Raw genomic sequence first — 12,287 nt, forward strand, 5'->3', positions numbered from 1 at the left:
GGTAGAAAACTGTTCAACCATCTCCCCAATACTTGTGTTGTTAGAGTAGTAAAGCTTTGAAGACTTCACTACACATATGGCTTCTAGAACGACCCTACTATAACCTGGAAGAATTCCTACTAAATACAATTTGACAAAATACCACAATTATTGTACTTTTCTTTCATGACGATATTTTGTAATCTTAATGATGACAAATAAAGATGATTCAGATTTTAAAATTAGCTATAATTTAAAAATTTTGATTTTCATAAAGAGTTAGGCTTATATGATTTACGGTAATATATGTAAATCTTTATTTCTGATAAGTACATTTTGCTGGTTTGTTCAATAACATGGTGTTATTGAAAGGAATTAATTACTGTGAAAGGATTACAGAGTATCATTTTGACTTGTTTTAAAACATAATCTGGATAGTTAAATTTGATTTTTTTTGTATCACTTTAATCAAAAGATTTCTTATGACTTATGATGTAACTTGTCACTGCTACTCAGGCCCTCCGAATATCCAGCTCCGCGCGTAAGACTTCCTCCATGGGGGAAGTTGTCAACTTGATGGCAGTGGACGCTCAGCGCTGTGTTGATTGTGCTCCACACTTGCACATGGCCTGGACAGGAATCTTGACCGTCATAGCTTGCATGTTTTTTCTGTGGAGGATAATAGGTAACATATTAATGTTTATATTATTGTGGGTTATATTTGCAAATTTATTGAAGTTCTCATGCAAATCCTCAGCGTATCATTCAACAACTCTAATCATAACATTTCCTCAAAATCAATTTTTAATTTCAATATAAATTTTTAAAATTATGGAGTAAATCTAGCAGATGAAAAATTTATGAAAATACACTCACAGTAAGAATGCTGCTAAATTATGTATATTACTTTTTTAATCATAAAATTACATAAAACTTGTTTATGGTTTGGTTGGAAAGAAACCTAATACCCTTCTTAACTATTTAATTTTACAGATAGGTCAACCTGGTTTAAGGAAAACTTACTATTACTCTAATGTTAAGTGGAAGAAAGGACTTTATAGTCCGTTTTCATTATAATCCATGTATAAAACACTATGTCCAGAACAGAGTGTTTGATAGAACATTCTACAACTTAAACGGCCACTATTAGCTTTTACAAGTAAGTTTTCTTGTATTACCTTTCTCTCCAAATCAAGACGTATGTTAATGTTTGTTTTATTGGAAGATTTGTTTTTTCCATATCCTGTTGGAGACAAAGGATATTGCTTTTGTACTGTGTTCCTTGTATATAAAGTTAAGTGGTGTGATCAAAATCCACTGAGGAAATGTAAGTCTTTGAATGCTAAATTAGAAAAGAAGGAACATTGGGTCATATTGTCCAATGATAATGACAACTGTATCACTAAATCATTTATTTCACCACCAAGTCAACAAACTATGGTGTTATTTTGGTAATATTCTAGAATCTTTTTAGGGGGATTCTTCATACATATTTGTAAAATATCTGTAGGTCAGTGTAAACAAAATATGGTATATGTGCTATTTCTATATTTTATTCAGATACTTTATAATTATTGTGTTTTCTTCAGTAATCATAGTGCTCTTTTAAATTTAGTATATATTAGAACAATGTTAATTGCTTATTTTACATTTTTTATAAAAAATATTTATTTATGCACTATTTGTATTTTTGAGCCATATAATTATATAATTTTATCTTTAAATGAAAAAAATTTCATTTTAAAACTGGATTTAAATTAGTAAACTTTTGGCTGTCTAGGAAATTTATATTTAGACTCTCTCTCGTTTGGCCACCACAAATATAAGACCATTTAAACTGCTAAAAACGTACTTTCAATCGTCATAAACATAGTAAATATTTTTTAAACATGTGCAATTAGTATTTAAAGAATTTTATGTAGCGAATAAACTAAACTAGAACTAGGCTAAGTGCTAACTTACAAATTACCACTGGCAGTTGGAGTTGTAAAATTATGACATGTATTCGGAACTCATACATTTTTTATTTATCACACACAAAATAACTAAAATATTAATATATCTTATAAAACTAACATTTACAAAAAAAATTTAAAGTATTTACATAGATTATAAAAGTAAATTTTTGTACCTTATAAAATGGTTTAAAAGATATTAGTAATTTTTGTCGCACTTTTTCTTCAATGGATTTCTTCCTTGCATATTCACTCCACTTCCTCAAAGAAAATCAGCTGTTGCTCAATATAGGTTGTAGCCAGATGCAGGGCTGCTACCCCTTTTGAGTGACTCATTTTACCCTTGTTGTCTACCCCACCGTCAACATTGTCTTCTTCTACGTCTTGAGTATCTTGACGCTGTAAAATCAACTGAGCTATTTCTTCATCATTTAAAACTTCATTATTGAGCTTATTGTCAGTGGTCAACCACTCCAAAACATCTTCTTCCACAAACTTATGAAAGGATCTTTTTGCCCTACTGCCTTATAATGCATTTATTAACCCTCTGATCCATTGGCTGTTGGAGATCTGTTGGGGGATAGAAAATACAGTTTTATTGTAGTCTCACCCTCACATGCCATTTCATCCAGGTGGGTAGGTGAGTTGTCGAGAACAAGAAGTGTTATAGGAAGTTTCAAACTCAACAAATGTCTTTTTAATTTAGGCACGAACTCAGAAATAAACCACTCTTTGAATAAATGAGAACCCATCCAATCTGATTTCTGTGACCAGTAGTACACTGGTAGCTTTGACATGTTCAAGTTTTTAAATGGCTTGGGTTTTGCCGACTTACCAATGACAAAAAGAAGTAGTTTATGGGTGCATGAAGCATTGGAACAAAGAACCACTGTGGTTCTTTCCTTGCTTACTTTAAAGCAAGGAGGAGACTTTTCTGTTACCACAGCCAATATTTTGGAGCTAAAAGTTTAAAGTTTAACCTAGCTTTGTTAATAATATTATATACGTATTCTGGGCTTAAGTTATTGTAAGCAATAACTTCTTCTAGTTTTTCTGTAAACTCACTTGTGGCTGCAGGGTCTGCTGATAGCTTTTCACCATGTACTCCAAGAAAATAAAAGCCTTGCCTATGTTTCCAGCGTGAAAGCGAACCATCACTAGCACCAAATTTTCCTTCCTTGAAGTTTATTATGTTGGATACCAGCCTTTTCTTGTAAAATGGGGCCACTCATTGTTGTTCCTGTTCTATGTTTTTGAAAAAACTACAACCATAGAGCATCATCAACTAACTCATTGTTAAGTTTCTTTAAAGTGCAATGAGATGTAAGAACTTTGTCCGTTTCAATCTGTATACAAAAATTCTCAATTATTTTCTGTTTGACGCTAATCATTTACCATGCTTTTACCGACTCCAAGTTCCCTACAAATACTTTGAACCAAAATACCTTTGTCTATATGCTCTAGTACTTTGAGCCGTTGTTCCATTGTCACAAAAGTATGCTTATGTTTAACACTTATGAGAAAATGAATCCAAAACAGCAGCACACATGCAACAACACATTACACACACAAAATTTCACTCAAGATAAGAATACTACTGTACGTGTACTATACGTCTCCACTGATCAAATACAGAAAGCAACTGACCTATTTAAACAAAGGAATGAGTGTTGCCGTTTGCTAGATAAACTTGTGACGACCTGTTGCCAGTTGTGGCGTCAGTAAACACAGCAGATGTGCGCGTGAGTCATACTCAGGTGGCTGGCCGAACCAAACGAAACTGAACAAGGGGTAGTCTATTGTACTATAAAATTATTCTTTGACAGATGCATCCTCATGCCTCATTTCCAAAAATATTTTATTTTAATCTTATTGAATTAAATAAAATAATTTAATAAAGTTAATATTGTACCCTATTTAATTATACCTGTATGTATGTCTTTAAAAACATAATAAATATCACATGTTGATTTATAATAAGTATGTATTAGAAATGAAACTTATACAAAAAAGGTTTCAAATGACCTTAAAATTACCTGCCACTATAGAGAATTTGAATCACCAGTTCGAGGTTTAATAATTGACATTATAAAAAATTTTAAAAATTAAGTGTAAGTGGCATTGGCGGTTCTCATGTCATACCAATATGGAAAAGTATACTCTCAATGGCAGTCATCGTGTTATACAATTGATAGCAAGACTCATTGGAAAAGTTACTAGTAAGACATTATAATGTCACTCGCCACTACTATACCAGCACTGAGAGCTTTCTCAGGGCAAATGAGAGACTATAAAGTTCACTATTTTTCAATAAAAAAATTATTTACTTATTTTATTTTTATGGCATACAATTTTAAACATAAGGGAAAGTTACATTTTTTCTCCAGCTTGTGTTGGGGACAGTGTTGTGATGTCTAATAGAGATTGTCATATATCATGGACTTAAGTTGCCAACAATGTTGTGTAGGAGTGGCATCGCTGGCAGGAATGGCTGTCCTGATTATCTTGACTCCGGTAAATGTTACTATCTCAAAAAAAGTGAGAACTCTTCAATTAAGGCAGATGAAAGTCAAGGATGAGAGAGTGAAGATTGTCAATGAAGTGTTAAGTGGCATGAAGGTGAGTTCTTGAATGTAAAACAAATTTTTTATATCATACTTTTTGTTGCTTAAAAAATAGCTTAACTAAATTGTAGCCTTAAGATTGATAAATGTTTTCCCAACTGTTATGGAATTTAGAATTTTTACACTTAATCCTTTGAGTGTCGATCAGTGATGTTTTTGCAAATGCAATTGTTTTTAGATGTACTATCATGTACTGGCTATAAAAGTTATATAAATTAAAATTAGACATTGAAAAGTATTACATTTTGTGTTAACATTCTGTCATAAAAGTCACATCTTCATCCTATAACTTCATAATTAAGATAAATTTAGTGTAACAAAGTTTCTTGTAGCTTGTCTTAAGTGTACAATTTTTCATAGTTTAGTTGCCATTAAATTTTTTGTGTTGTCAATTTATATATTAATTGTGTGTATATCTTTATATATGTATATTCTAACTAGCAGTTACCCGCACCTTCGCACACAATTTCCTGTTGAAAAACCGGACAATATATTCATGTATTATTTTTTTGTGACATAATAAACAGTCCTGAGATAATCGATAGTAACTGAAAGCTATTCCACTCTCCTGATCCATTTTAGAGTTAAGTTTAAAGAACAGTGTTTTGGGATCCTGAAGTGAAACAGTTTTTATATGATTTGTATTTTTCTCCCAACATGCCATAATAATTTAATAATAATTTGAAGTTTTCCGATAATTTCAATAACAATAACAGTTTGCCTCTATGTCTCAATGATGAAAGTGTATTGTATAACTAAAAAGTTGCTGCGGTCAATGTGAGTCTGTTCCGGTTGTTTAAATTCACTCACGGTCTAATCTATTTACGGTTCCACGATTGAATTATGCTGTTGCACTAAAAAAAATGGTCTCATATGTTGGTTTCAGAATCCATCTTAGATTAATTTTTAGTGCTTAAGTGATTTTGATATTTTCACTGATTAATAAATATGTATAAGGGTATATGCTTCTAGTATAAGGGCAAGAGTTTGTTATCCCCATTTGCTTTTCTTCAACTACAGTAAAATAGTAAAATGCAGTAAAATGCCATTCATAATGTCAAAAGAGCTAACCAGATTTGATTACCTTATGTACAAACATTCACAGTTTTTTAAAATAATGTAGTTTTTATAACAGCGTATAAATAGCATTTCCATGGTATTAGATGGTTTATTGATCATTGGCGCAATCAAAATTTAAAACTAGATAATAACTTTGTCTTTGCAATTTGCATTACACTACCGATCAGCAATATACAGGGTGTACATAAAGTCCTGCACAGGTATAATATTTTCTGAACGATAACAGATAAATCAACAAGATTTGGTACATCAATACTACACCTAAAAATCTACTTTTTGAAGGAACTATCAGTTTTCTGTAATATCATGGGGACGTCCCGCAAGGAGTCAGAAGGAAATCTTAAATAGGAGCATAGGCCAATATGCACATCATTTTAAAGGGCTTATCTAGCAGAGTTTAATGCCGCAAACCGCACTCAAAAATATTGATCCAGTACTAAAACAAGAAAACTAGAATAGCCTACTATGAATAGACTGGCTAATAGGAAAGTCCTAACTGCGACCCAAAGATAAGAGATTTCTAATTGTTACTGTTATCAGGTTTTCCCCGTTATCAATATATTAGGACCAAATTTGTAACCCTTGAGGATAACTAACGTCATAATTCACTTCTGTACAACTGACAAGCATAATGTAGTAGTTAGCTGCAGTATTCGTTTGGTTGCAGTTTTGTTTTACTGGGGTTATGGCTACTAATAAAATGTAACCAAGTAAAACCTTTGAACAGCCGCCATTTTGTACTGGATCAATCTTTTTGAGTGCGGTTTGCGGCATTAAACTCTGCTAGATAAGCCCTTTAAAATGATGTGCATATTGACCTATACTCCTATTTAAGATTTCCTTCTGACTCCTTGCGGGACGTCCCCATGATATTACAGAAAACTGATAGTTCCTTCAAAAAGTAGATTTTTAGGTATAGTATTGATGTACCAAATCTTGTTGATTTATCTGTTATCGTTCAGAAAATATTATACCCGTGCAGGACTTTATGTACACCCTGTATATATATATATATATATGCTATACCACGCGGCTTATGGAAACGATAACTGCACTAAAAATAGTTCGAACAGGTCCTAAAGTTAAGCTCAGAAATATCTTGACCATATTCACAGGCCAGTTTGGTACACTATTTAATTCCAATATAGCAAAGGCTTTTACATTTAAAAAATTCACAATTCCATTATTTATAAACGTGGAGAAAAAAAATAAAGTGTGCTAGCATGATTTTAACATAAACTTTGTGTAACAGACAATTTTTTCCCCCAAATAGTTTTCAATATATTGATTGCATGTGAATCCAGTAAGTTTTTTTCCGTCATCAAGAACTGGTGAATGAAATGCTGAAACAAGTTTAATCTTGGTACAAAAAATTAATCTTAATAAATAGCTCGGCCACAATATAGTGATTAAATCTAAATCCTATAAAAATAAATTAATAATATTTCTGTTGGCATGAACTCATCCTACTTCACCTGGAAGACTATGTACGTTATTGTTCTTGTATACCATTACAGGTTTTGAAGCTGTATGCTTGGGAGCCGAGCTTCAAAGATTACATTTTAGCAATCAGGGAGAGAGAAATGACTTTATTGAAATCTGCTGCGTTGTGGAATGCTTCCACCTCATTTTTCTGGCTTTGCTCTTCATTTCTTGTAAGTTTATTTGTATTTAACTAAAGTAGTTAGATTTAGACTGTATTTTGATAAAAAAACTTAATTTAATGTTGGTGTTGACATGTTAATCAGTACTGACCTTAGATACTGTACCTTTTATTTTAAATTTCTTTCAGCACTCTCAGCAAACTTTAAAATTATATAATTGTATGTAAATATAGTAGTTTATCTACAGGGTCTACAAATAGTCCGTAAATGGAATTTTATTTTTTGAATTATTGCAGATAAAGCAATTGAACTTTACACATAAGTAATATACCTACAAACGTACTTATTTAAGCAAATATTAATATTTTCCATCGTACTGGGGATTCTCTGTTTGAACTTGGTTTTTGACTACGGAAGGATTATAAAAGAAAGAATTTTTCTGGACATTTGCCATCGTTTAGTGATACAAAAAATTGCACTATTTGCAATCTGATCTCTTGTTCAGCACCTAGCACATAATTACAAACTAGGTTAAATATACAATTCATTCCAGAGCGTTGTGACACGTATAAGTCAGAAATCACAATCGCCATGTTGTGTGTTAACTTCATTAACTCTAAAACCTGCGTGCACCTAATAAAAACCAAAACACAACACAAATTATTAAAACTGAACTACAGAATGCAGGTTACAATAGTTCTGCACTTGCCGACCTACGACTGATTAGAAGCCAATAGTAAATGGTAATCGTCACAGCAGAAACAAGATGGCGGAAAAAGCAGGGAACGGGAGTGGGGCTTTTTTTATTATTGGTTCATGATGCTAGATGTACTTCTTAAAAACGTACTGTGACTCCACATTGGTTTATTACAAATATCTAATCTGTTTGATACTTTTAGTATTATCCAAGGGTTTAAACTTTTCTGTGGCACTAGTATCAGTAAAGGCACTGGATTTTGTTACTGGAATTAAGTTGGCTGTTGCACAGTTATCTGAAGAACAAGGTGACTGGTTTCGGTGAGGCCAGTCTTTCACTCAGGAAAATTCCTCCCACAAAGTTCCTGCCCAATTCAACAATAAAGGATAAAAAGGTCATGTTGATCCTTTGGAAAGACGACACGGTCAAAATCTTACCAGCCGATAAAGACAATGCTACTGTTGTACTTGACTCAGTAGCATATAAAGATTAGATTACGGAAACTTTAAGTACTGGCATATATAGCCTACAGTTTTAAATAAAGATCCAACTGATTCATTTGAATGCAAAGTAGCAAACAGCTTAAGAAAACACAAAGCATAATTTTCAGATAAATTTAGATCTAAATTAACTCCTCACCATTCCAAAATCCCCCTTATGTATGGCCTTCCTAAAATTCAGAAACCTAGCATCCCTCTCCGACCTATTATTAGTTCTCGTGATTCCTCTTGCAGGGAATTGTCTAAAGTTCTTTTGGACATTTTATCGCCATTGGTAGGAAAAACTTACTCTATTATAAAAACTTTTCAGGAATTTTGTAGAGATGTCAAAATCCCTGAAGTTGACTGAAACTGACAAACTAGTAAGATTTGATGTTGAAAGTCTATTCACAAAAGTACCAGTTCCAAAAACTTAAAATCATTGAATCAAAACTCAAATAAGACCAAACATTAAAGGAAAGAACTAAACGTCCCGTGCCAATAATTATGGAACTGTTAGAACTATGCACTTAATGCAATTATTTTGAGTTAGAGGGTCGAATTTACCGTCAAGATGATGGGATAGTATTGGGTTCTCCATTGTCTTCTGTTTTTGCCAATATCTTTATTGAGGAATTTCAGCAAAAAGCCTTTGCTTTAGCTAAGTTCAAACCAAAGATGTGGTGGAGGTATGTGGATGATACCTTTGTTGTTTTTCCTCTTGGAGAAACTGAATTGAATGAGGTTTTTAATCATATTAATAGCATTTTTCCTTCCATCTACCTCACAATGGAAGTGGAAGTCCACAACAAGCTTTCTGTTTTGCATGTGGGTGTATTAAGAGATAGGGATGTTCTTAAGACTACTGTTTTAAGAAAAAAACGCACACAGAAAAATATTTAAATTATTAATGAAACCATAAAAAATCTGTCAAAGAAGGAGTGGCCTACTTGTTATTTGATAGAGCAAAGAGCTTATGCTCAGATAAAGTTGGATTAAAAGAAGGATTTAAGAAAGTTGAATCGGATCTTAGACGCAATGGATAAATTTGTGTTTATGTCAATCCCTTATGTGCTGGGATTATCAGAGAAAATTTGAAGAGTAGGTAGAAAGTATAAAACACACAATAATCTTAGACAAAATCTCGTAAAAACAATACCAAAAAATGGCACACAGGATTCCAAAAACTGTGTTTACAGTATAAAATGTAGTTGCAATAGAGAATACATAGGCGAGATGAAAAGACCATTAAATGTAAGGTTATAAAAACACAAAGAAAACACGAGAAATGGTCTAACAGAAAAGTAAAAAATTGTAATCATTGTTGGTCTGAAGACCATCATATGAATTGGGATGAAGCCAACACAATACATTGGTAACCTCATTTCTTTAAAAGGAAATTAATCAAAGTTTCATATATAAAATTGCCAGATCAACCATCAGTCGAGATTAGGCCACTTTGGTTGCCAATTTTGAAAATGAACTAAAAAGAAAACCAAAAGTATCAAACAGAATAGATATTATTAATAAAGCAATGCGGAGTCACAGTACGGTTTTAAGACGTTCATCTAGCATGAACCAATAATAAAAAAGGCCCACTACGATTCCATACTTTTTTCCGCCATCTTGTTTCTGTTTTGGAGATTGGCATTCACTATTGGCTTATTGGTGAAGTTTTTGGGGTTTCATTGTTTTATCTAACACAAGGAATGACAACTAAACTTATTTAAAAAGCTCAAATTTAAAACTTTAAAGTGATGTCATTTTGGCTAGGGTGTACCTTTTCAGGTTGGGTTTGTGGCATTGTGTTCTACTAATAGAGACCTTTAATTTAATGTACAACTCTACCTATGCTCTCATTTAAGATTTTCTTCTGGCTACTTGTGGACCATCCCCAGTATGATGGAAAATATTTATATTTGCTTAAAAAGAGTAGATTTTAGTTATAGTACTTGTGTAACATTTCATTGCTCTATCTGCAATAGTTCAGAAAATAAATTCCATTCCCGAACTTTTTGTAGATAATGTATATAAACGGGTTTCAATTGCATATAGTGTCAATTTTTGCAACCTTTGCTGTAAGAGACTTAACGAATGAATATGATATACAAACAGGGGAGAACAGTGGTGTAAATAAATTTGATACAATTCTGCCAATTGCAAAAATAATTTTGAAAAGTTAACAAATATATGTATCCAGTCTTTATCAATTCACAGTGGGTAAACATGTACATTAGTGCCATCACTCACCAGCCGGAGACTTAATTACGTTTTACAGGTTTCACTATGCTGAAATAAGTCTTTATGTTTATTTTCTATTTCTCTCGAAGTGGTTTGGGATTTATTGTGTTCTCTCTTAAGAGCTGTGGTGTTTTGTTGGTTTTTAAAATTTTTTTTTAGTAAATTACACAAATTTTCTGCTGTGAAGTTTGAGTTCATCTTCATTGCCAGGATTTGTTTACTGTTGATATGTATTCTTAACCTAACATTTAGGTTTGACAATTGAAAAAGAGAATAGGTTCCTGTTCTTTAAAATGAGTACTTCAGCTTTTTTGTTACCCATTATAATTATGTTCATAATATTGATTGTCCATTCATGATAAGTTAAGGTAAAATGCTGATACAATTTGTTTGTGACAGGTATCGTTCACTTCGTTTGGTGTGTTTGTTCTTCTCGACGAGCGCAATGTTCTCACTCCTGAGATCGCATTCGTTGCCTGTGCACTCTTCAACGTCATGAGGTTCCCTATCTACTACACACCAATGATGGTCCAGTTCATTATACAGGTATCCTACTGTTTCATTTTTCATAATTTAATTCAGATCTTAAATTGTTTTATTAATTTTAGAGCATGAGTTCGAAAATTACTTATAAAACTGTACATTTGAGAATTTCTGATGATGCTCCTAGGATTAATGGGTTAATATGGAGTATTAGGAAAACGTAAGAGAAAATATTTTGGTTTTTTCCTTAAATGTTAATAAGACAGTTTCTTTAACTTCATTGCTGACCAATTTTTCCTATGAGTTAGGCTGTGTTAAATAGAATAATTTTCGTTTTTAAGTCGAGATGTGAAAAAAATGTCTTTTGTCTGGAACAAAATAATATTTTTACCATTTTGTAAAAAACCCATAAAAGGGGCTTGTAAACGCCTCTTTAGCACATAGCATCATATGTTGATGCTATGTGGTGAAGAAGTGGTAATGCATCAATGATCTCTTAGTCACATGTAACACTTGGAAATTGTAAAGTAATATTAGAAAAGAAATTTCTTCATTCATCATATATTTATATCTCTAAATATAACCATATGATAAGTTACATATTTCCACAGTATACAGAAATGTTTCCAAGTCAACTCACAATCACACAAATTAAAAACAAAACTGACTTTTACATAAGTTAAACAATAACCTTTACTACTGCGACCTGTGATTGACTACACTAGCCAACTCACTACTGTACTATACTACTTATACTGTATACTATAGTAGTATCATACTAGTATACCAGTCAGCTGAGCTACCTGTAGGTGAAAAGCAGGTGCGCATGTAGAGGCGTAATTTATTGTTGAAACTGCCCATTTTTCCATTAGACTCTTAACTTGAATGAAAGATGAATGGCCAAGTCACTTCGATCTCATAATAAATTTTTTAACTATACAGAGTTGTGGCAGATTGTTTCATAAATATATGAGGTGTGGCTAGAAAATAACTGGATTAGTATTGGTGGAATCACAGAACGAATGCAATAAGGCTGAATATTATACAGCTTATCACCTGACTCCCCTCCCACCCCACCTTGTGATTCGTCTGGCTCCCGTACTCATTTACTGCTTCAACAATCTCAAATCTCGTTCCTTTAATAG

The 12,287-nt window shown here is 32.5% G+C and overlaps 1 protein-coding gene across 1 annotated transcript in view; it reads left to right on the plus strand.

The window, feature by feature from the left end:
* The window catches only part of LOC124375220 (multidrug resistance-associated protein 1-like), a 160,864-nt gene that overhangs the window by 77,457 nt on the left and 71,120 nt on the right, over positions 1 to 12,287 (plus strand). Inside the window, exons 9-12 of the mRNA XM_046833347.1 lie at positions 496 to 664; positions 4,402 to 4,553; positions 7,156 to 7,293; positions 11,059 to 11,205. Of these exons, the coding sequence (XP_046689303.1) occupies positions 496 to 664; positions 4,402 to 4,553; positions 7,156 to 7,293; positions 11,059 to 11,205 (606 nt within the window). The remainder of the gene's footprint in view (positions 1 to 495; positions 665 to 4,401; positions 4,554 to 7,155; positions 7,294 to 11,058; positions 11,206 to 12,287) is intronic.

This window comes from Homalodisca vitripennis, chromosome 1 (genome assembly GCF_021130785.1).
Source record: "Homalodisca vitripennis isolate AUS2020 chromosome 1, UT_GWSS_2.1, whole genome shotgun sequence".
Lineage (NCBI taxonomy): Eukaryota > Metazoa > Arthropoda > Insecta > Hemiptera > Cicadellidae > Homalodisca > Homalodisca vitripennis.